This window comes from Falco cherrug, chromosome 3 (genome assembly GCF_023634085.1).
Source record: "Falco cherrug isolate bFalChe1 chromosome 3, bFalChe1.pri, whole genome shotgun sequence".
NCBI lineage: Eukaryota > Metazoa > Chordata > Aves > Falconiformes > Falconidae > Falco > Falco cherrug.
In genome coordinates, this window is record NC_073699.1 from 111,168,390 (window position 1) to 111,193,457 (window position 25,068).

At 53.0% G+C, this 25,068-nt stretch overlaps 1 protein-coding gene across 2 annotated transcripts in view; it reads left to right on the plus strand.

Moving 5' to 3' along the window:
• The first annotated feature begins 720 nt into the window (after positions 1–720).
• Positions 721–25,068, plus strand: part of IGSF21 (immunoglobin superfamily member 21) — a 41,065-nt gene continuing 16,717 nt past the window's right edge. The window contains exons 1-2 of one of the 2 annotated variants that reach the window (XM_055706147.1): positions 721–964; positions 22,492–22,604. In XM_055706147.1, the coding sequence (XP_055562122.1) occupies positions 901–964; positions 22,492–22,604 (177 nt within the window). In that variant the 5' untranslated portion in view covers positions 721–900. The remainder of the gene's footprint in view (positions 965–22,491; positions 22,605–25,068) is intronic. The other variant, XM_055706146.1, reaches the window with a different exon arrangement.

The following is a 25,068-nucleotide window of genomic DNA, read 5'->3' on the forward strand; positions in this document are numbered from 1 at the left end:
CTGTCCCCCCTGTATATCGCACGCTCCCTCCTGCATCCCGCTCTGTATCCCCCCGATACACCGCGCACCCCATCCCGCGCCCCTCCCCGGTACAGCGCTCCCCCCCGGTACAGCGCTCCCGCCTCCGCTCCCCGCCCTCCCCCCGATACAGCGCTCCCGCCCGCACTGCCCCGTGCCGCGCTCCCCACCCGGTACATTGGCTCCCACCCCACCCCGGTACAGCGCTCCCCCCCGGTACTGCTCTCCCCGCTGCTCCCCGCGCCCGTATAGAGCTCACACACACACCCCCCTCCGGTGCCGCGCTCCCCCTTGCTCTCCCCCCCCCCCCCCCGGTACAGCGCTCCCCTCCGGTGCCGCGCTCCCCCTTGCTCTCCCCCCCCCCCCCCCCCCCGGTACAGCGCTCCCCTCCGGTGCCGCGCTCCCCCTTGCTCCGCCCCCCCCTGCTCCGCCACCCCCTCCCCGGTACAGCGCTGCCCCCCTGCCCGCCACCCCCCGGTACAGCGCTCCCCCCTCCCCGGTACAGAGCTCCACTCCGGTGCCGCGCTCCCCCCTGCTTCCCCTCCCCTCCCCGGTACAGCGCTCTCCGCTGCTCCCCCCCTCCCCGGTACAGCGCTCCCCCCCGCTCCCCCCGGTGCCGCGCTCCCGCCCTCCAGCGCCTGCCGGGGGCCGGGCCGGGGCGGGCTCAGCGGCGGGGGCCGGCGGGGGCCGGGGGCGGGCAGCCGCCAGCTCGCTCCGCTCTCGCTGCAATAAATCGGCTTAGGGCGGCAGCGCGGCGGGTGCGGGCCGAGAGCTGGGGGGTGGGGGGGGCACGGAGCCCCCCCGCCGCGATGGCCGCCTGCCCCCCGGGCAGGGGGCTGGGGCGCCGGTGAGCCCCATGGGGCTGCCCCCCCCGCGGGCATCATGCGGACGATGAGCCCCCTGCCCCTCTGCCTGCTGCTCTGGGACCTCCTCGACCTGGCCCTGGGTGAGTGTCATCCCCCCCCACGCCCGGGGACGGGACCCCCCCCCCCCCCCAAATGAAATAACGGGGTGCCCAGCTGCACCCCAGCGTGCGTGCGGAGGCTCTGGGCTGCACACACCCCCCCACCTCGGGGATGGGGGGCGATGGGGGGGTCTGGAAGATGCAGGGTGGCGGGCACTTATGAATAAGAGACTGGATTTGGAGCTGGTACTGGGGTGCTTGCTAATGGAGCCCCTAGTTACCGGGGCACCCCTACAAGGGTACTGGTTTTCAACCATTAATAGGGTACTGGTGTTGGACCCGTTACTGGGGCAGCCATTAGTAGGGGAGCCAGTACTGGGGCAGCCATCATGGGGCACTGGCTTTGGAGCCAGTAACTGGGGCTGGGAGACGGGGTGAGAAGATGGGGGGCTGCTCATCCCTGCCCCCCTGAGCCAGCATCAACGGGGGGGCTCCCGTATCCCTTCCCCGCTGCTCCGTACCAGGGCTCCATCTGCGAGTCCCAGCCCCGCTCGCTCTGTACGGGGGGGGTGGTGGGGGGTCTGTGCTAAGCTACGGCTTTGATTTGGGGGTGTCGCAGCAACCTGGGGTACCCCAGCCCACCCTGCCCCTTGGGCGTGCAAGGGGGTGCCCCAAAACCCATCGGTGGGAGGGAGGGGTACCCAACGGGGAGAAGCAGCCCCCCAATCTGCGCTGTCCGGGGGGGGGGGGTTGCAGGGGGCTGAGCTCCAAAATGAACATCCTGACTCCCCAGTTTGCTCTGCAGAGGTTTTAATAAAAGCACACACACACACACCCCCAACCCGACAGGGGGGTCCCAGGAGGTAAAAATTAACGGGGCAAGAAACTTTCCCCTCCTGGCATGCCGGCAGTGGAGGGGGAGCCGAGCGATTTAATTCCGTGTGCATTTGCAAGCGTTCTCCCTCCTCTCTCCCCCTAATTCCCCCGCACGCCCTGCTCCCCATGCCCCCCCAAATGACCCGCTGTGGGGTCTCCTGCTCTTCCCTCAGCACAGCAAGCCCCAGCTGCTCCCCGCAGGGACAGCGGGGGGGGGTGAGCAGAGCTCGCTCCATATCTCCTTTTTCTTGAATTTTGTGAATATTTTTACTTTTTTTTTATTTTATTTTATTTATAATGTACTTTTTCCTCTCCGGAAAGCCGGCGTCAGCTGCTGCAGGGTGCGGGGAGGGGGAGCGGCGGCTGTTCTGCGGGGTTGAGCGGGGAGAGGTTGACACAAAGGAGTCAATTCTTCCCCGGCATCGTTGAGCAGCTCCCAAAATGTTCCCTCGGGGATCACGGACCACTGAGGTTAGCCAGAGCCCGGCTTGGATTTGGCCAAACCAGGCTTGGGCAGGCAACGTGCATCTCCTGCATCCCTCCTCGCCATCCCCCTGATGGGTTTTATGAGCTGCCAGGCTGCGGCTGCTGCTCTTTTCCCCCTCCCAGCTTTGCTGCCTGCATCCCGAGCATCCCACCGGCATCGTGCAGCCGAACACGTGGTCGAGAATAAAACCTGCACGGCTCAGGGTTTGGGGGGGTGGGGGTGGAAACTTGTGCCAAATCCAGTCCTGCCTCCATCCTGGATCTCCTCTCCACCTCCACCACGTTTTAAGGTCAGGGGGAGATAATTTTCAAGGAACAACGCATCCCCCCAGCTTTTCCCCAGCGGCAAGCTGTCCTTCACTGGCCCATGGATCATTTTTCCTCCCTTTCTCCCGTTTTTTTATTGCTGCAAATTGGGTGATTGCTCTGCTGCTGCTGCTTTGTGAGAGCAGGTGAGCGCCTGTGGGTAAATCTGTTAGTGATGTGTATTTTTCTTTTGGGGGTGGGGGAAGGGGGAAGACCTAAAAGTTGGTTTATGGTGGATCTAGAGGAAGCCGGTGGCCCCGGGGGGGGGGTTGTGGGTTACAAAGTGATGCGGGAGGAGGATCCCGGTGTCTGACAAGGTCTGGTGGGCAGGTTGGATGGGCAGCGCTTGGCTTTGGGCACCCACGAGCTGCTTTTAGCACTTAAAACCACGCTGGAACTTTGCTGCTTTCCCATATCCTGAAGGATCAGCTGCATGAAGTACCTTCTAGCCCTCGGCAGAGAAACGCTTGTCCCAAAAAAAGCTGTTTTGCGCTCTGCTTTCTCAGCGAAGTGCTGAAAATCGTTGCGACAAGCCTGGTTTTGGGGGGGAGGGGGCGGGGTGCACCCCGCCTGATGCCCCTCTTTGCTCTGGGCGGCAGGAGGCTGCGGAGGCCGAGCGCTGCTCCTGGAATTTGGTGGGCAGATGGCTTTTCTGTGGCTGCCGGCTTCCTTGGCTGGAGCTGCCAGCGTCGTGGCGGCGAGGGAGGACGTGCCCGCGGCGATCCGTCCCCTCGCCATCCCGGTGCTGTGCTTGTAACGGGTCAGGCAGGATCCGGCCGTGTCGCCGGGGGTGATGCAGGGGGACACATCGCGCCAACCCCCACTGCTCTTCCCTACAAGTGCATTTGCCCTCGGTGTCTGCCATATGTCCCCGAAGCCATTTTGGGGGGGAATGTCGCCTATTTTTATTATCCCCTTATATATTGCCCGGTGCTGGTGTGGCGGACAGCTGCCCCCAGCGCTGCCGCATACAGGAGGAGTAAAAGTCCCGCTGCCAGCATGGAGGGAGCTCCGAGGATCCATCAGAAACGCTTCCCGTTCTGCAAAGCATCTGCACTTTCGCAGAAGCCTTTTGGGGGGTTTCCATCCATTGCCTCGTAATGAAAAGCCTTTTTGTTCACCTGCCCGAAGCCGCTCGCTTCCGTGCTGCGCAGTAGGTCAGCTGGAGCCTTCCCAACGTGTTATACATCCCTTCAGGGAGCATCGCCCCTTGTAATCCAGTTGGGTTTTTTTCTCCTTTATAACAAGCTCAATCTCTCCTCTTGGCCAGAAAAAGCTGCCTAGGGCAGGGCTAAGTGGGTTAAGGAGCCGTCAAGATGAAAAAACGAGGGCATGCAGAGGCAGTGGGCGGCTGGACCATGGATAACGATCGAGCCGTAGCCTGAGGGCCCCCCTTTCCCAGGTTTTGGAAGCTGGGAAGCCCCATCTGCAAGCACGGGCGATGGCTTCTTGGCATCGCCAGAGTCAGGGCTGGCTGATTAGCTGGCGCTCAGCTTGTCGCCTGAAATATGTTGCCATAAAATGTTCATCGGGGTTTGTTTTACAGCTGTGTAAAATCAGAGCTGTGCTTTGCAAACATGAAAGGGAGGGCTAAATATGTCGAGTTTTGATCTTGACGAGATATTTCTATAGTCCTTATCTGAGCAGTTGGTTTAGCTTCTATATTCCCCCACCCTGTGGCACCTCCTGCAATGAGAAAAAGGGGGAAAATTCAAGCGCAGCATCTTGTTTGAAGCTGCTTGTGGGTTTTCTGGGCTTTGCCCCCAAAGGGCAGGTTTGCTGGGGCTCAGCTTTGCAGGGAATTGCCCTTAGGGATATCCCCGTGCCAAAACACTGCTTGGAAAAATCCCTTTCCAGTTATCATTTTTATCAGCAAACTGAATTTCTGTCACCTCTCCATTCCCAGGGACCCCTCCCGAGGCTTTTCCTCGCAGGGATTTTCCCAGCTTGCGTGCAACCCCCGCGGTGGCTCCTCCTTGTAAGCCTGGAAAAGCTCCTTTTTTTTCCTTTCCGTGGGAAAATAATGGCGTGTGGCTTTTACCAGGGTGATGGGAGCCACCTGCTCGTGTCTCTGCTGAGCTCATTTAAAGAAAAGAGGAGTTTGGTGGGAGTTTGTGTGCTGGGGGGGTGAGGGGAAAGGAGGAGCATCCTCTGTGCCACGTGGGAGCAAAAACCTGCTTTAACTCACCTGCAAATGCATGGCAGTGGCCTGAAAAGCCAGCCCATGCTCCCTCCGTCCTTTTCTACTCATGCATTTCCCTGGCAAATCTCGCATTTCCATGTATTCTGCATTTCCGTGAATTCTGCGTTTCCATGAAGCCTGTGCTTTGCTCTCCGGGTAAATCCAGGCCACGCAGGCGGCTGAAGCCCCTGCTGGAAATCCTCCTGACCATGCTAATTGCCCTTCCCCAATTAGCCCAATTTTTCTCTTCCCACCAGCTGCATCTTGTAGCAGTTTAGAGCTGCCAGTTTGAATCCAGAGTTCTTAAAAAAAGGCTTTAACACGGGCAAGACTCTTCCCCTCGCCTTGTACCTTTCCAAGCTAATAAGCATCTCTGTGGTGCAGAGATACTCCGGGCTTCATTCCTCTGTGGAAACCCTCATCTGTTAAATTGTGGCTGAGCCCTGGCTGTCACTGAGCGTTTCTGAAGCTCTGGGGCGTGTGTTGGAGCACAGTTTTGGGGTATTTACCTCCCAAAATTCCCTTGCTGCAATGAGTATCCCTTGGTATTGCCCTCTCCCCCCCAAAAAAACCCCCAAAAAACAGCTTAGGGATGCTGTAGGGTTTGGGTTGAGGATGTTGGTCCTGAAATAAGGAATTGTGTTGCAGGTCCTGGGTTTGGTGCTAAGCAGCCCCTGCTAAGTGCTTTATGTGATGTGCTATATGCTAAATGTGATGTGCAGCATGCTACATGCTAAATGCAAGGTGCTACGGTCTATAAGCTATGTGCTAGATGCAAGGTGCTACGTGCAGCGTGCTAAATGCAATGCACTATATGCAACACGTTAAATACGTCACAGCCCTCATATATGCCCTGTGGCTTCTCTGGTGGCTCCAAGCCCTTCCAGGCGAGGTCTGTCCTGGCGTTGCATCCAGGCTGGAGCAACGTGGAAGGGCAGCTGGGCTCCTGCATGGATGGTTTTTTTTATGGAGCATCTGGACATGGTGTTAACCGTGTTCTCCCCTTCCCGTGGAGATGTTTCAGGTCTTCACGTGCCCCACCTGCCCTTTTTTTCCTGGTGGTTGTTACACAAACGGTCTTTTTCTGTCAGAAAATCCTTCACTGGGAATGCTGGACCGGCTCTCGCCTTGCTCCTTTCGCCAAGTGCTTTAAGATTTGCTGATGAAAAGCTCTCTGCGATGTCGGGATAAGAGCAGGTTTTATTTAATCCAGATGTGCTAATGGCTTGGGAATTAAGCTGAGACGGGGCAAGGATCATGCTAAGGCTCCTGCAGCACTTGCCGAGGGAAAAGCCTTCCAGGGAGGTGGGGATGGAGCTGAAACCTCACCCTGACAAGGATGGAGATGGCCGGGACCTGCCTGGGACCCTGTGCAGGGAGGATGAGGGTGATGGGATTTCCTCGCTACCGTGGGGTTTTTTTCCCTGCCTTCTAGGAGAAAACCTTGATTTCAGTGACGCCAAGTCAGTCTCTTTGCTCAGACGTTGGCAAAGAAGAAAAGCAAGGGAAGGAGCCCCCAAATCCCTATTTTTCGGAGGCAGGAGGTGCAGCTCTTGCCTTGTAAACTTCCCGGCTGATAAATCCCTCTGGGAAGAGCCGAGCGGGGAGGATGCAGCTGATGTGGCTGGTTTTGTTCCCTTGCCAAGCTGCTCTCTTTGCCCTTTTGTTTGCTTTCTACCAAGGCACTTGGAGTACTGATGGGCTTGTTTTTAACTAATGACTGGCGCTCACATTATCTCTCCCTGGCATTATCTCCTTCCCACTTTTCCCCTCTCCTTCCTAAAATAAACTGTCAATCACGGGCTTGTTTTCAACGCTTTTGGGACTGGATTCACCATGAGTGCCAAGGGCAGGCGGGCTCATAGCAAAGTGCAGGCACAATAACCCACTGCTGTGGTTCCCTCTGTGGATTTGTTATATGAAATTAGGGTTTTAGGGTGTGCAAAGCCATTTGGACTGGGGAAGGCGTGTGCCCTGCTAGTTTCTCCTCTCGGCTGGCTGAGAAACGGGGTTCATCCTCCCCTAAACACTGGTCAGAGCCCTCCCAATGTGCTGGTCTGGTGGGGTGACCTCGAGCCCTTTTGGGGTGACCTGCCTTACTGCATCCCTGTGGTCTTGCAGGGTTATCACCTGGGGTATGCAGGCGTTTGTGGCAGAAGCCAGTGCTGGAGCCGGTCCTTTGAAATGCAATTAGTGCTCATTATTAGCTAGAAGCAAAACTTTATTAATAGGGTCCTACCAGCCCTGGTGAGGGAGGTTTGAAGCAGGGAAGGAGTTTTTTTTCCAGCACTGGGCTGAGTCCAAAGCAATCCTGCCTGCCAGGGACCTCCAACGAGGTTTGGGGAGCATCAGGAAAATCCCCGTTTCCCAGCGGAGGAGTGTTACAGCCCAGTGGAAGGGGGCTGCGGGAGGTGGAAACGTGGCATCGCCGAGCCCTTCCCAGCCTCCAGACCACACATTTAGTCTCTTCTGGTGCCAGGAGCGCATCTCCACCTGCAAAATCCTTCTTGGCTGAAAGACTGGGTGTCTTGGGGACATTGCAAAACAGAGCAGGGGTGGCAGGGATTTAGTTCGTCTCCTGCCCAAACCTCTGTATAATTTCCCATTTATATAATGCCTTCAACAATATACTTCAGAGGGGAGGGCGAAGGGGATTAGCAGGCGGTTATTCCAGCCCTGCTCCGCCTCCCCGTGCTTGTAGAGAAATCCTGATGCTGCATCCTATCTGGCCAGGGCACGGAAAACAGGAGCTGGAGAAGCCTCCGTTGGGATGCGCCTGCTTTGCACGTGTATTTATACTTATTTGTTGAACCTTTCTTGTTCTGCAAAGGGATCTGCAGCAACGGGGATGGGCTGGAACAATGCAGAGATGCTCCGCGATGGAGGTCTGGTTCTCTCCAAAGGGAGCAACATGATGGGTGGGATGCAGGGGGATGTGGTGGGTGGCGCTTGGGATCGCTTCTAGGTGGACTGCCATCCATGGAAATGCTTTTTGGGGGGATCGGTTTCGCGGATAACCCTGGATTTGCTGGTAGGAATGTTGCTTTTGATGGTGCTCATGCTGGGGAGGACACCAGCTGGTCCCCAAGGTGTGTTTTGCTCTTGGTGCTGATAATACTTGAAAAGAGGAAGGTGATGAAAGGGATAATTTTGGCTGGTGGTTGTCATCATCATGGGTGCCAAGCAATGGCTTTGGGAGCCGCTGGCTCCTTGCGGGGGTCTGAGATGGACCATTACAGCAGGAGAGGGTGAAAAAGGCTCAAGCCCAGAAGGTACCACCAAAAGCATCACAATCACCCCAATTTTGAGGTGGGGGGGATGTGGGCAAGCTGAGCTCCTTGTACCCTGGTGAGCGCTCTTGCAGAGATGAGCACCTTCTTCATCACAAGTCGGCTGTTGGCTGCATCTGTCCTGCAAAAAAAAAAAAGACCCTGTTTGGTCAGAAATGGTCTGGGAGGGGATTTTGATGGCAAAGTGATTTAGATTTCCATCTCAGCTTTGCACCTCTGGAGAGTGGGTTTCAAAGCTTGGCTCTAGGTTGTGCTTAGGAGGATTTCCAGCCTGAATTTGGGCAGTCCTTTGACATACTGCCATCTGAGATACTTTTTCTGCTCCATCAAGCATCTTTCTCATGTTTCTAAGCCCAGAAAAGCCCCGTTCCCTGCAGATTTAGCTTTTGCACGAGCTGTCAGCAGAGGGAAATCACATGCACAGGCTTTGCCATCCCACCCCCGTGCCCCCTTTGCAGCACTGAGAACATCCTAGGAGGCGGTGGCTGAATTTGGCTGGGTTTCTTGTTGGGTTTTTTTTTTTCCTAAAGATATACCTCCCAATTTGTATTGCAGAAGGACGTGGTGATTCAGAGCAGGGTGGGAGGATCTGGGCAACTTCGCCTTGCCCAGCACCCCAAAATATATACAGCAGGCTGCTGGGGAGGGGCGTTTTTTCCATGTGGGTTCACTAACTTTAGGTGCTGCTGGAGAAGCACCATATAACGAGTAGATATTGCTCCAGAAAGGAGGCAAAAGATGTATCAGCACCAGGAGCAAGGCTGGGTAGGAGTGCTGCTGGTTCAGCCTCCAGACAGACCATCATTCATGGAGACAAACCTCCAGCGTTTGGTCTCCATTTGCGCCATCCTCCCTTTGCAACTTGCTGATGAGATATTTTCCATTAGTGCTGGCTGAGGTGGCTCTTTTTAAGCTATATTTGTGTCTCGTTGTGTTATTATGGCTTTTTTCTTTCTTTTTTTTTTTTTTTTCCTTCTCTAAGGAAGTTCTTTGCAAGCAGTTGATGTATGCAAACTGGCTGGAGATAGTTGGGTTTCCTCCTGACAGAGAGTGAATTTACACCACTGTAATTATAGCAGCGGCGTGGGAGCGGAGTGATGCTCGAGGAAACGCAGGCAAGCCCAGTTTCCAAATTAAACCCTTCTGCTCCTAGAAATGTGTCTTTAATTTTTTCTTTTTTTTTTTTTTTTTTTTTTTTTGAGCAGGAAAATATATCCCGGTGATTTCATGGTGGGAAATGATTTGGAGGGGGCAAGATTTGGGACTTGGATGTTAGGGATGCTTGTGCCTCTGTGGTTGTTTGCATGGACCACCCTCCTCTGTCTCCTAATCTGCTAAAAGCTCCCCGCCACAGGAAAACAACACGCTTTTTAAAATGGAAAGGGCTTATTTAAACAATGTTATCTCTCTGGTGAAGGGAGAGAGCATATTGAATGGTTATATTTAGTGCCGGGTGTAGGACAAAGCAGATGCAGAGAGATTTTTAGCACAGGAATGTTAATCACTTACGCCACGCTGCCTCAGAGATGTATATATATAAGTTTTTATATATGCAACACGCACGGGCTCAGAAGCCCGTGGACTCCCTGAGGATGAGTTGAACATCCTTCCCTGATTTGCTTTTTGACCTTTTTCCACCCCGGAGAGCCCATCCTGGCAGGACAAAACGATGCGGCTCCGGGAGCGAGGGACCCCCCAACACACGCAGCGGGAGGGATGTGCTTTGGCTCTATGGGGGAGTGCACAGCCCCCCGTCTCTCTACCCCCCCAAAATGGGATGGGAATGGGAAGGAGAGCACTTACAGGCTTGCAAATGGGCTGTTTAACAACCCCAGAGTGCTCTCCCCCTCAGCGAGCCGCGAGGAAAGCCTACCGCATTACCCAGCCTCTATTACCCACCCTCACGGGAGCACTGAATTAAAGGAAATATTTTATGATCCTATGCTTCGTTATGTTTTATTAAAAGCAGAGCATCAGCCTCCCCTGCCACATTCATCAGATCAGAGGCTGTGCCGGGCTTTTTTTTCCCTCCCTCCCAAGCTCTTGCTGCCGTCGCTGTTGTTCCCAAAGCATCTGACTGCTTGGGTTGGCTGTAGGGCTGGTCCAGGGTCTCCCAGCAGAGGAGGAAAATATGCAACAGGGTGAAAAATGTGGCTGTTTGGTTTATCTAAGGATGCTCGGTATCCAAACGGGCTTGGGGGGGGTGAAGTCATACTGCAGAAATAGCCGGTGGATGCAAAGTCATGAGGAGATGTCACCCCACGGAGGTGTTTGAGTCATGGATGGAGCTGAGCACATCCCAAGAAGATGCTCAGAAAAGCCTCCCTCTGTTTTTTGGCTTTGCTGCATCACAGGGCGAGCAAACCTGGGGAGGGGAGGACCTCTGAGATATCACCGTCTGGGGGGGAAACACCCCAAAAATGCCAGCATTCCCTCTGTACAGGTGAAGTAGCAAGCAGGGCTGCAAGTTTGCCCTATCAGCCTTTGAGATCAGTGGGAAAAAGCCAGACAAATATTGATAGCTGAGCATATCTGGAAGTGGTGAGGAGACAGAAAGGTATTAATTAGCAGTTATTTCTCAACGGTGCAGAGATGGATAGGGATTAAGGTAACAGCCATGTGCATCCTCTCCGTGAGAGCGAAGAAGTAACGGTAAATCAGTGTTATGAATCGGTGCTGTAAGAGGAAGATATTTTTTAATCTTATTAGCAGTGTGGCATTACTGGGAGAGCAAAGGGATTATTAATCACAGAGCGTAAATCGGGGAGAAGAGGGTAGCTTCAAATTAGCAATCCTGCTCTGTACAGGGGGGGCGGGGGGGTGGGGTTGGAGGGGAAAAGGCAGTGGAGGGGGGACTGAAACAAGGGAGAGGTACCGAGGGAAAGGGCAAAAAGTCTGTGCCAGCGGATGAGGATGGGGTTGGGATGCAGCTGCCCTTTGCCTTGGCCAAATCGGTGCCTGGGAGAAGCTTCTCCAGGCCAGTGCCACAGCCCAGAGCTGGAAATCCCAGTAGGTTGTGTCTGGTGTAACGCAGGGTGTGCAGGTGTCTGTCCTGTCAGCCCAGCTGCCTGCCTGTCCCTCCATCCCTCCATCCTTCCCTCCATCCTTCCCTCTATTCCTCCTTCCCTTCATCCCTCCATCTCTCCCTCCATCCTTCCCTCTATTCCTCCTTCCCTTCATCCCTCCATCCTTCCCTCCCTCCCTCTCCCTCCCTCCCTCCCATACCCCACCAGTAGAAGACACCAGCTGCCTGGGGTGTCACACCAGTGGTGGGTGAAGGAGCAGCGTGGCTTTAACTGCCCTTTAGCACCCAACCCAGCTACCGGTGGTGCCGATCTGGCTGCCCCAGGCTCTCCAGAGGTTGTTTTTGGGGTAAAAAGCTGCACATCGTGCTCTAAATTGAAAAGAAAAAAAAAAAAAGAAAAAAAAAAGTGGATTTTGTAGCACTTGGGACTTCTGCCCAACACGGGGCTTTATTTTCCCCCTTTCTCTGCCTGAGGCCGTGCCTTTGGAGAAGTTGTTCAGAAGGAAAATGGAAAAAAAATTAAAATATTAATAATAATAATAATCCCTTTCCAGTTACACAGCACAGGAATCAATGGTGCGGGCAGAGATTGCTCACGGCAGACACCCAGGGAGGGAGGGGGAGAATCGATGGCTGCCTCATTTGTCACCAATCCAAAATATGGGATAATTGGATTTCCTGCAAATAGAGAAATAAATAAGCAAATTCATCATCTGGGTCACGGTCACCTACTTCTCCTGGGCCACCTTGGCATGGCAAAACCCCGCTGGTGCCTCTCTGGGACTCTTGATGGGAAACCCAGCGGCGGCACCTAAACCTAAATCCTTGTATTTGCTCTTCAGTGAAATTAATGATTTTTCCCCTTTTTGCCCACCCCCAGCCTGCATATGTCGTGCTAAGCGGGGAGAAGAGAAGGTTTGGGGTAGATTGTGGGCTTTCAGAGGGGGACATTTAAAACTGCGCTGATTTTCTGGAGGAGCAGCATCTCTAATAACCCCTTGCTGGGACTCTGGGGTGGGATTTTTGCTACATCTCAGATGGGTTTGTAAAGGGTTTTGCTTTCCCCCTTCCGAGTGGGGAAACTGAGGCAGGGAGTGGGACTCGCTCCAAAAGGCATCCTTCAGGCAGCTCCCTGCTACTTTCAGCTCCACTAATTAGCCCTGGCTGGGATTATGCTCCATCCTAGATTAACGCCACAAACCGTGGTTTCAAATAATTAGCCGCCAGTGCTGTAATCCTCACCCCGACGGAGGGCGAAGCAGCGGCAAAACCATCGGCTGGTGCCAGCAGGTCCCTCCCCAGCTGGCCCAAGAAGCAGATCGGGCTCTGCCGGCAGCTCAGCATCTTTTTTTCTTAGGTTTCACATCTGTATCCAACCCATCAGCTTCACTTTGGGGCTCTAACAAACCAGGCTGGGTACCAGTAATTCGCTTTTTTACTCCTGAGTTGCATCTCTGGGATGGTTTTTGCTCAGCAGTGCTTTCAGCGCTGGCTGGAGACAGGACCCTTGATCCCAGGTGAGGTTTTCCATATTCCCTAGTGCTCGGGGGCAGCATCCAGATGTTGCATCTCCCTGCAGCCAGTATGGGGAGGGATGCCAGAAGGGATCCGGCTGATGGGGAATGTCAGGATGGAAAGCTGAGCCTGTTGCTGGAAAAAGGGGGTCTGGGCGTTTGCTGGTGTGGAGAAAAAACCTGTTTCCAATCCTTTGCAGCGCAGGATTATGATACGGTATCTCCTTCTCCTGCCGCACTTAATTCCGGATTAAACCCTGCGTCTGGGTGGGGAGGGTTCTGCTGTGCAGCCAGTGGAGATTAGCAGATCCCACCACACTCGCCATGATGCTGCTTGATTAAAACTGCTGGAAAAGCAGAGGAGGATGTGAATTTTTAGCACGCACAAGGCGTGGGGCAGCTGCTGAGGTCGCAGGGCACCTGGGCATCCCGGCCCTAAGCATTAACCCAGGTCGTGCCCAGGCAGCGGGAAGGCGTCGTGCTCTGTTGCAAGGGTTGTGGGGGGATACTGCACCATTCCGGAGGCATTGCATTGAATTTGGTGATCGGCAATTGCTCCTGCTCTGCAAAAGTGGGGTTGTAGGAAAATTCCTTGTCCCGTGAGCTCAGGATTTGCTGGGGAAAGACCAGACCCCACTGCAAGTCTCCACGGAATTAGATGCAATTACTGCTCTTGGAGGAGCCGTCCGCAGTGCAGCATGGTGGAGAGCTGGTAAAGTGGTAACGGGGTAAAATGTAAAAGAATTGGGGTTTTTTAGCAGGTCTTGAGGTTAATTGGGAACTGCAAGGAGGCACTACTAGGAAAAGGAGAAAGCAAATCTCTCCTGGGAGTTAGTAGCAGAAGTGGCACGCAGAAGGGAGTTATTGCTCAGTAGTTGGGGGGTGGCAGCAGTTTTGGGTGGAAAGCTTGAAGGAAAATCCGGCTGCCATGGGGGAAATCTGCAGGAGAGCAAGAAATCCTTCAGGAACTGTGTTTGCTTAATTGGGGAAGGGGAAATGTGGGGCACGAGGGGAGGGGTGCATACATGGAGCTGGTGCAATGCAGCGTGCACGGGGCTGGGTAGCTTCTCCCACCTGTTGTGCCTCGTTTCACCAAAATCTGCTGGTTTCAGCTCATGGCATGGGAATACAATTGGGGTGCAATTGCTTTAGAGGACTCTGCCTTAAATAGCTGGTGCAGGGCTTTTCAAACAGCATAAAAGATAGGCTGTGCTGCAGGCAGTGAGCCCCTATTTACATATATATGCATACATGCAAATGAAGAGCATGATCTCCATTGAAGAAATGGGACATCTGAGGCCCAGGTTGACCCAGGCGCGTTTTGGGCTTCATTTTGGCCCTGGCAGCTGCTTGCGCAGCTGGGGAGAGGCCAAGAGGTGCTAGCAAAGCCATTGCTCTGAATCAGTGGTGCCACTGGGGTTTTGAGGGAATTTGGCTCCGCCGGACTCTGTTTCCCTCCTCTCCTGTGGTGAGACATCATTTAACACTCTGAAAACCCAGAAAAGCACCCGGCATGGCCAAATCCTTAAATAACCTGGAAATGGGGATAAGGGAACGAGATCAATGAGCAATGTAATGATGACAAACATCCTCCCCTTCCAAAAAAACCAAACCCAACGACCCATCGCAGGTCATGGCCGCCAATTTTAGCAGCTATAAACCAGAGCCGGACGCTTCAGCGCTGTGCTAAAGCATTATATTTTAATAGCAATATCAGTAGGGTGAAGATGTGGTAGTAAAATATACTCCTTCCCCCCCAGCATCGTTAGGAGACGGAGGTGCGCGTTGTAAGCTGTTGGCTTTACGGTGATGCGCTGAGCACGCTGGCAGCAGAGGAGGGGGGAGAAATTATAAATAAAACTTTACTGCACTAGAGTAAATGCTGCTAAACATACTTCACGTCTGCGCAGCGGCGGGAGATAAATATTCAATCTATAATTTATGTACACGGCTTCTCAGCCTGTGCAGGGTGGGTCTGGTAGCAGCTAATAAAATACAATATATCACAAAGAGTTATCAATGCAGCAAGCGCAGCCCTGCTGATAATCTGCGTGGGGTGGTGGGACCCCTCTTCTTCATGTTGACTGCTCTTTTGGGAGGTTGATTTAGGGAGGGGTGGGGTTGGGTGTGGGGGGGTTCCCAAGTGGTGGTTGGTTTTGGTTGGGTCTCTGGTCTTTCTTCGTGTGTGTGTGTGTGTCGAGAGATGCTCACCTAGGGGTCACCTCGGTCTTCAGCCTTGTGGGAGTTGAAATATTATCCAAATGGAAGATACTTCCCATTCTTCCCAGTAAGGTACCCCCAAAATCCTACTGGTCCCAGTTTTCCAGTGCCTGTTGCTTCCCTTCTCTTCTCTGCATTCACCCCCAAATCGGTGCTTCTCCCCCATCTCCCGCTCTGTAGCGGGTGGGTTTGGCTTGGCTTTGTCTCTGGGGGTGGGGACCTTGGCTTCATGACTTCAGGATCTCCCCGAAGGTTTATGCTGCCAGCATTGCATCCCTGAGGTTTGCTCTGGGAAATTGCCTGATTTTTAGGTTGAGGGATCCATTGAGCATCCCAATGATGCATCCAAGGTCATCCAGCACGTTTGTAGCAGAGCACGGGCTTGCTCCAGCCGAACGCTCTGGCCATTTTGCCTCAAAACTTCCATCTTTTTACTGGAACGACTGATTTCCCAAGGATTTCAGGCAGACGCCTTGACGGAGACTAACTTGGTGTGGCGAGTCAAAGAAGCCAGGCTAGAAATGGCCTTTCTCATCTTGTGCTCCGGTGAGCTGGAACAGCCTCGCCGATGAGCCTTCGCTTAGGAAAGGCACAATGAAGATGTTAAAGCGGGTTTTGTTTCGGTCCCTGCCCCAGCTGCGTCACTGATATGGATGGCTCTATCTGCCACGGATTTGTTTGTCGGGAGACACGCACCAAAGGTGGCAATGAGTTTGTAAAAAACCGGTGTTTACAGCTATTTTATTAGCCGGCGGTTGGCGACAGATAGAGCTGGCGCTGGAGTAGCGGGTAGAAGGGAAGCAGGAGTCAAGAAAAGTGGAAATGTGGGAAGGAGGAGATGGAGAAGAAGCAGGAGATGGGCATTGGGGAGGGAGAAGGAGGCACTGCAGCATCCCAAGGCTCCCACAGCCCCAACCACCCATTGCATTTGCATGCATGAAGTGTCCCAAACTCTCCCTTTCTGTGTCCGAGGTCGTTTACCGTACCGAGGTTTTTCCATGCTGATGCACCTGAAAACCCCACTGGGTCGAAGTATTTGGAACATGTTTTTAGCCCAGCATGATCCATTTTGAGCCTCGCTCTTCATTTCTCTGCAGCCTACGGTGTTACTGCACCATACCAGGGCTTAGCTATAGGTGTTGGTAGATAAGAGCCACTGTCTGCCCTTAAGAATGTAAAAATGACTGCAGTGTTCATAATGAGGACAAAACTGGTCTAACAATTGATTTTTCTTAAGGTATATTGACATCACTTTTTGGGAAGCCCTTCCGTGATTGCTCAGAGCCGAAGATGCTCTGGGTGATGCTGACGGCTGCACACAAGTGGTGTTGGGTACGTTGGCAGGACACAAAATCAAAAATTTCTTTTTGACTAGGATATTTTTTTCTAGGAGAAAGCTAGGATTTAAGAAAAAAAAGGAAAGCTGTGGGCAGTGCTCAAAAGTCCCGTCTCAACTGGATTTTGGCACCAGCATTGAAATCGTTGGGGTCTGGGTTTTGCGTTATACATTTGCATTATAGAAAAGCTTTGGATTGGGGCACAGTGATAAAATTTGACCAGTAAAGCTTCATCGTTTTGTAGCTCTGACACATTTTGATCGTGAAATCCTAACTGAAGCAGTCCCCTCAGGGGCTGCCTGTCCCCAGCAACCCCAGTGAAGTGCTTTTCTCAGTTAATCTTGATTTAAAAGGGGTCAAAAGGCCAAACCGGCCACCCTCAGTCGATGTATTGATTAAAATTATTGATTTACATTACAAAGAGCTAACAAGACACAAGATACATCCATGGGATCTGTCAGGTGCGGTGTGCCTATTGCATCCTGTTCAGTTAGAGAAAAATGGACCCAAGAATATTCTATATATAGTCCCTGTATATTCTGTGCATCTCCCTGGTGCTGCAGTACGTATAGATTTAGGGACTGGTTTGGTCCAGCAACCCCCATAAAGAGTAATTACAGGTACAGCTGCAAAGTGTTTCCTCCCACTTATGCAAATGGATGAGGTAAGAGGCATCTAATTAAATGTTTGTACTTTAATACACCGTGGTGTGAAGGAAGATGAATTTTAATTACCGGCTCTTAATTGTTTGGTCGGCCTGTTAATATCCTATTTACACAGTATTAATACAATTTGCTCTCCGCCAGCAGGGCTCTTCCTCGCGATGGGTGATGCCGGGTTTTGTGGTTTTATTTCATGGAACAACCCCGTTTTGCAAAAGCCAGCGCAGTTTGGGGGGGACAGTGGTGGGTTTGGGGATGCTCAACCCTGCTGCTGTTCGGCTTTTGGTTTTCTTGAAGGAAAAGCTGAAAATGCAAGGAAAACTCAAGCAGTTCATGCTTTTAAAAATACAAATGGGCTCCCCCAGCCCATTTTTTTCCTTCACGACATGACTGTCTCTTTTGGAAGCGCGATGCTGAGTCCATCTGTCACATCCCATTCCACTTGCTGTGGTTGAACCTGTATTAAAACACTTATTCCTGCATTTGGAAAAAAAAGCTAATAATCCATGCAGCAGCTCTCTAGGAGGAAAAGCTCAAGATTCAGCAAAATTTGGCCATGCCAGGTTGGGACAGATGTGAATCCTTCACCGGTTCTTGCCCCTTGCAGCCCTCTTGGGTTAGCGAGGAGAGGTAGCACCACATTATAATTGTAAATCGTCCTGGAATATCATAAATAAGGCATTGCCGGAGCCGGAGAGGGAGGGAGAAGGTATTTGCTGTGCTCACAGGAACAGGAGCAACTGCTGGCGTTTAATCTTTAATGAACAAGATGTTGCAAAGTGCTGCAAGTCAAAGCGCGTTTGTTTAATGGTCCTCAGCCCTGGCGTGCGGCGGGTGACATCCCTGTCCCTGGGGCTTCCTGCATGGCTGCGAACCTTTGCGTGCTGGGGATCTTCCCTCGAGCTGGCCAGCATCTTCCTCGGGTGGCTAATGGGGAGCAGGATCGCTCCCTGCTTTTTCGGGGGGTGTTTTGCAATGCTGTAGCATCCCAGCTGGCTCTTTTGCAAGGGGCAAAATGCCTCTTGGAGCAGCAAATGCCTTAAATCCTGGAAAAGGATGAAAATCAGCCCTGCACCGATTGGGGGGGGTCCTGGTCCCTTTTCCCCCACCCCCCTCCTTGTGTTTGCACCCTGAATTACCGTCCTGGCCCTGGCTCGGAAAAGTGAGTGCTGGAAAGTGGTGGAGAAATTGATGTGAATTATGTATGAGCCCCACTAATCACAGGCTGATTAAAATGATGATGTGTTAATATTATCTCTCCCTGTCGCCTCCACTGAAGGGGACGTGTCAGCACCTGAAGGGTGGGGGGGGCACAGCGGGGGCAGATGGGGCAGCTGCATCCCCACGTGTCCTGTCCCCGGCTCCATCCCGAGGCATCGCTCCTCTCTGGTCCCTGGGAATGCCGTTGCTGCTCCAAATGATCATCCCCAAGCGCAAGGATGGGGACAGGTTGAACCTCGAGGACACGTCCCGAAGGGGTAAAGCCCATTGTTGGTTTGAGTTGGCAATTTGGGAGGTGAGAAATCAGGAAAAGGAGCTCTGGTTGGTTATTAATAAATGAATACTTATTTAGATGGAGGTTAGAAAGTATCAGGCACATGGGGAAGATGCGGAAGGGTCGCTTTGCAGTGCTGGGACATGCTAAAAAGCTCCATCTCTCCGAAGTTTTCAAAGACACCCAGGGGTGCTGTGGTGGGTTGCCCTTGGGTGACTGCCAGCCACCCACCCAGCCGCTCTCTCGCTCCTGCTCAACAGGACACGGGGAACCTCAGCCTGTTTGGGGGGTTCAGCCACGTGTGCTGCATCCCAAGAGAGCTTTCTGTGGGGTGCTGAGCTGCTCTCACCTGCACAAATCCCCAGCAGGATGCTCCCGTGGGGCAGGGACGGGGCTTTCTGCCAGCACCTTGGTGGAAGCCCCTGGCTGTGCCCTCTGCTTCCACGGCCGGGGCGAAACCTGCCTCCTCCCTCGCAGCTATTTTGTAATTGAAAGCAGTGAGCATGTTACAATGTGCTCCTTTTATTAATGTGTCACTCCTGATTTAAAAGGACATTTCATTTATCTCTCCCTTCCCCCCTCCCCTCCCCCCCCTTCTTTTTTTTTTTTTTTTTTTTCTCTTTTTCTCTTAAACTGGATGTCGCAAGAGTTCCCACTGCTCACTAGCAAAAATACTCTTTTCTCCCCAGGGATGCGATCTAATCAGAGGGCTGAATTTCCATAGGTCAGAATCTAATCAGAGGGTGGCCCGGCACAGCTTTTTCTATGAAATATGTCTTATTTAAAAAGAGCAAAGGGGAAGGAGAGGAGCCTCGGGTTTCGGAGCTGCCTTTGGGATGCTGATAATGCAGAGGATGATGGAGATGTTGGATTGGGCTCCTCCTTTGGAGGTGCAAATCTGATGCTCAGCCCCATTTAAATAGCCTTTAAAATTCAGCAGTACCTGTAACCGCTGGTTTCTTCTACCCATAAAAATCCAGAAAAAGGACCAAACTGGGGATTTTGAGGAGTGGTGACACTTTGCAATCCTCCACTGTCGGAAAGCAAAAGGCAGGGGGGGGATGGGGGATGAGATTCACACAACCACAGCAAAACAGCAGGTTTTGGACAGCTCCATCTGGATTCCTGCTTTATTTTTTGGCACCTGGCTTTATTTTCCCTGCTTTTCCCCCGCCCCTACGCACATCCTTAGCATTTGGGGGGCTGGCTCTTCTGGGGACTGCGCATCTGTTTCTCTCTGCTCTCCTGATCATGCTCTTTCCTTCCTTCTTTTCCCATCTTCTGGGATGGTTTTGCTCAGCATTTGGGCAGCTGTTGCTCTTCAGCTGGGTGAATTTCCACCTTCCATCCATTTCCAGGCATTGTGGGGCTCCATCATCAACCCCCTGTCCCATCCCTGTCCCCCACGGCACTGGTGCAATAAATCCTGGAGCTCCAGAGCATCGGCTTTGCCGTGCAGGATCTGCTCAGGAGAAGCTCAGGAGCATCCTGTGGTTACACTCTGGTATTGGTAAGGACCAGTGTCCTCCCAGCACAGCCGAGCCTGCATTACTTGGTGGAGCGGTGGGAGCTGGTGGGCTGCAGCCCCATTGCCATCTCAAAATGGATTTGCAGCATGCGGAGGGAGCAGAGCAAAAATAAAAAAGCCCTTTTTGATGTTTTTTTGGGCCATCTAGAAGGTGCAGGTTGGGGATGTGTGTGGGGAATTTGCTTGGATAAACGCTTGGGCCAATGCAGCTGCTGCACGTGAGTGGAGGTTGGTGGCTGGGACCACCCCAAGCTTGGCAATTTTTTACTTTAAAAAGCCACCAACCATCAGAAGATGGTCTAAACACTACCAAATCCTGGCTGGACGGGGGTGGGGATGCTCCTGGCTCCCCACTGCTGTGCACAGGGTCTGAAGGACAAAGCCACAGGAAGAGGGATGGGGAACCATCTGGAGATGCTGCAGTTAAGAGCCAGGTACTCCTGTATCTCGGTAAATTGCAGGCACGAGGGAAAATGCAATCTTAACTCTGTCTTTGTCACCCATCGCTTCTGCCGCCAGCTTTATTTAATCGCCCCGCTGATCTGCGCCGGGGGCAGGAGGGAGATGTAATCTCGCCCAGAGGCTCCCAGCGCTGGTTGATGAAGAGGCAGAGCTTCTCTGCACACATGGGAGCTTCATCCCCGGCATGAATCCATCCTGGATTTCCTTTGGGCAGATGCCATTGTGCTGCAAACTGTTTGCTCGTCCCCCTCCCTTTGCTTTCATGCCTGTTGCTCATCTCGCTTTTGGAAATGTCAAAAGCGAAGCGGGGGAATTGGGGCACCCGCTGCGAGACCTCACCTGACCTTCCCCGCATCCCTCCCGCTCCTCCTCTCGCTCCGCTCACCCACCGCAGCCTCTCCATATCTGCAAAGCCCCCCGTTTGAGGGGCCCGCGTGCTGCGTCGGCAGCCACCAGGAATTAATCCCCACTTTAGCCTGCTAAAATAAACCCTGTCCAGCCAAGGAGAGAGGCTGGAAAGAAGCTGGTCCCGAATGAGGGTGGTAGCTGCTGGCGAGGATTTGGATTGCTGTGAGCAAGGAGGAAGGTGTCAGGCTGGGGTTGCAGAGGTGCAATATTAAAATCCATCTTGCTGTGCACTTTTTCAGGGCTGAAAACAGCCTTTAATTTACTCCCCATCCCTGCTTGGTGCTGCTGTTCCCCGTGTGCATGCTGTGTAGTGATGCAAAGCACTCTCCAGTACTCCCCGCCACCCCAAAAAAATCCCCTTTTTCCAAATTTCCTTGAATCCAGCCGGTTGCAGCAGCAAACCTGCTGTTGCAGCCCCCCCAAAAAGCAGCACAAAGAGGGCTTCTTCACTTTTAGAGCCCCGTGTTCAATATGCTGGGCCACGCTGCCTTGCTGTTGCAGTAGGCACGTGGGCGTGCAGCGTGCTCTCCCACAGGTCGTGGCTGAGATTTATTGCCAAAACACCGGCAACTTGTTTTACAAGTGATGCAAGCCTCGTATTGCTGGCAGTGGGTTGTATAAAGTCACCTTCCCCTCTTTTGGGGCGTCTTCTGCAAAGGAGCCTCGGTTCCTGCAGCCCCATTTCCAAACCTGCTGCCGTTTTCCAGGTGCTCTGAGCTTTTCCTATGTTGCTGTTCCACCTGATGCAAGCAGTAATTAAAAAAAATAATAATAATATGGATTTCTGCAGTGGGTTAAGGGCTGTTTTGGGGTTCCTTGGTTGCAGACGGTGTGGAATGGGTGCGGTCTGGGCGATGGTGCTAAAGAAAGGCTGGGATCTGGCAGGCTGTCAATCTGGCATCTTCGAGCAGCAGAGGAAATAGAGGAAAATAAAATAGAAATGCAATTGCCTGCCCTCCCGACCCCGGCTGCTCTGTGCTCCTGCAATAGCTTTGCAGCAAATTGAGGGGAAACAGGGAGAAAACGGCCAGACGGAACCACCCGGGCTCTGATTTTCCCTCTGCTGCAAGGACAGATCCTGCATCCAGCGCTGGGGGAGATGGGGAGGGGGCAGGCTGTCGGCCAGAGCTGGGCTGTAAAACCACAGGTTGGGCTTTGCACATCCTCTGATGAATCTGTTGGACCCGTTCCCGTAAGGAATAAGTCATTTAAGAGGGTTTTAAAGCAAGCGCGGGGTGGAGGACCTTGGTCTGCGATGGGGAGGGAACCGGTGTGGAGCGATGATGGTGGAGGGGAAGTGGAAGCCAATATTTTCATAGGAAGGTTGGGCTTGAGCTTGCAGGCAGGAGAGGGGGGCTGGGGGGCTCAGAGCTTTGTGCATGGACCAAGACGAGCCTCAAAATCCGGCCGCCCAGGGTGTATTTGGGGCCAACATGGGCAGTTTTTGCAAAGCTGGGGGGAGAGAAGCAGCGAAACCGTCAGTCCTTGCAGTTTGGTGCCATAAGCTGGTAAATTAGGTCAGGAAGGATTTTCTCCAGTTCGTACCTTGCTGGTGCGTTGGGAGCAGGCAAAATCCATCGCTGCAAGGGGGCAAGATGCCACAGTGATGGGCTTGCCCATGTGTTACCTCTACGTGGATTGCAGCCAGCGTTTGCTCCCCATGGCAGAGTATTATTAATCCTGTAAAACTATAGGAGAACAGTGTTTTAACCCCCTGCACCATTCTTACCCAGCAGCTCACATCTCTTTTTTTTCTCCTTTTTATTTAACTTTTCCAGCCTACCTGACGGTCAGCATCGAGCCACTGCCACCCGTGGTGGTGGGAGATGCCGTCACTCTGAAATGCAACTTCAAGACAGATGGGAAGATGCGGGAGATCGTCTGGTACCGGGTAAGCGGTGCCGGTGCCTCTTCCCTGCCCTTGGGGACAGGGACACGAAGCCACCCGCCTGCTTTGCTCCTGTACAACAGAAGGTCAAGGCTGGATGGTGGAGAGAAAGGCAGACGGCGCTCTCGCTGACGGGAATATCGATGCGGTGGAGCAGGCTGGCAGGCTGGCCTTTGAAAAACCTGGGTGGGGAAAGATGTAAAATGGTTTTGCAGTCATCTGGAGGGCTCCAGGAGGCTTTTTCCAGGTGTTCTGTTACCTTTTCTGGGTGGATTTGGGGTTGGCAGGCTCAGTTTGGTGCTGGGGGCTTTGCACCCAGGGTTGGTGCTAGTTGGGTTTGGGGAGCCAGGGGCTGGGGTCAGCACCGCTGTGCAAAGAGAATTTGCATGTTGAGTGTGAAACAATGTAAAAAAGAGGGTGGTTTTCGTGCAACATGGGAAATGATGTGAAATTGAGGGTGTTTGGGGCTTGGGAGCAGTGCTGGGCTCTTCAAGCCTCCCCAAAAAAACTTGCCCCTTCCCATCCCTGTCCCCAAAACACTCACAGATGTAGGTTGCTGATCTGGACTTGGAGCATCTGGTTTTATCTGGGGAGGGGGGCGTTGGAGGCTGTAGCTTTTCCCCCCTACCAGTATCGCTCCCATCTGCACCAAGCCTGGATCCAGCCTCAGCTATAATGGTCCAGAGCAGTGGGTTTGGTTTTTTCTGGGGAATTTCAGGATAAGCTGCCAAACAAAAATAAAACCCCCATGGTGGTCTGATCAGAGACAGCTTGAACTTTTCCAGGATGAGAAAAACTCGGCTCTTTGCTTGCACGTTTGCTTACGGAGGAGGCGAAGAGCAAGCTAGCTGGGCTGGTGGCGTGGGATGAAACGGCTGCCCTTCACCAGAGGGTATTTTTTCATGGTTTTACTGTCATCTCTCTGCTCCCTAAACAAGGAGCATCTCTGCCTTAAAGCTCTTCCTTGCATCCAGGCAGGTGTATAAATAGGAAAAGGTGCTCTCCGGACTGATGTATATTCAGTTCCCAGAGCGTGGTGCGTGCACGGGAGTATTTCCATCGAGTCCTGGCCATTGTTTGCTATAAATACCTGTGTTTGCGTGTGTAAGTGATACAAGCAGGGAAATATGAAAATATAAACCAAACACTGTCCTGAACCCTGAATTACAGCTTGCAATTGTCTTTGTCTCCCCCTTATTTTGGCGAGGAGTTTTTTTGCCTGGTGCTCCTTCTGCTGGTGCTGCCGTCTCCACCAGGTTTTTCCTTCCCTTTTCCACTCGGTAATATTGGATTAACCCACTTTCTTGCAAGCTGGGGCTGGATTTGCATAATCCCCCCTGCGCAGAGGGATGCTGGAGCCCTCGGCGAGAGGATGACGCGCCGGGGCGGCCGAGCAAATTACGCTCTGAGAAAGCACAGAGAGAGCAGGAGGGGAAAAAATAACCCAGCTTTTCTTTTTCTCACCGCAAATCCCCCTTTCTTCCAGGTTTTTTACTCCCTCTCCTCTTTCTCCTTTCCCAGGGAGCTTTCCGCATTCAGAAAGTTGGTGTTTTCATAGAGCATCTCAGGATTTCCCAAATTCCCTCCTGATTTTAGGGGGTTTTTGCCTTTTTCCCCCCCTTTCTTGTCTCACACAGGGAGTTTTGCAGCTGCCCAAAGTGCCAGTCACAGCTTCCCCATGCAGGAGGTGATGGATGGTCTCGGCCAAGCCAGGGTGGAGATGCTGGGGCTGCAGAGTTATATTTATACCATTTGTAAATCATCCTAACGGCGTCTTTGTGCGTGGTGCTGGAGGAGCGGAGCGGGGTGGTGTGGGGACCCGCTGGGGCGCCGGTTTCCCTTGGTTTATTTTACGGGGAGCAGAGTCAGCTCATTGAGTTTGAAGGTGCAGAGCTGCTCCAGGGATGCACATCAGGTTGCATGGAGGGGAGGAAGGCAAAAGAGAGGGAGTGCAGCAGCAAACTTGACGGCAGCAGTTTGGTGTAGGGCATGGGATGCATCCGTAGCCCTTGGGGTGCAGCCATAACCCATCAGGGTGCAGAGTGGGCGCATAACCTGTGGGGTGCTTGTGTTAACTCAACAGGAGCATGCATAATTCATCAAAGTGTGGGCACAACCCGTCAGGAGCGTGCATAACCCATGGGGTGGATGCGTAACTCATCAGGGTGCGTGTATAACCTATCAAAGTGCGTGCATAACCTGTTGGGAGCGTGCCTAACCCGCGGGGGTGCACGCATTAACCCCCAGGATGATGCATAACTCCTCAGGAGTATGTATAACCCATCAGGATGCATGCGTAGCACATCGGGGTGTGTGCATAACCCATCAGGGTGTATGCGTAACCCGTTGGGATGCGTGTGTAACTCATCTGGGGCGTGCAGAACCCATCAGGATGCGTGCACAAACGGTTGGGGGGTGTGCATAACCCATCAGGAGCACGCATAAGCCCTGGGGTGCATGCCCAGCA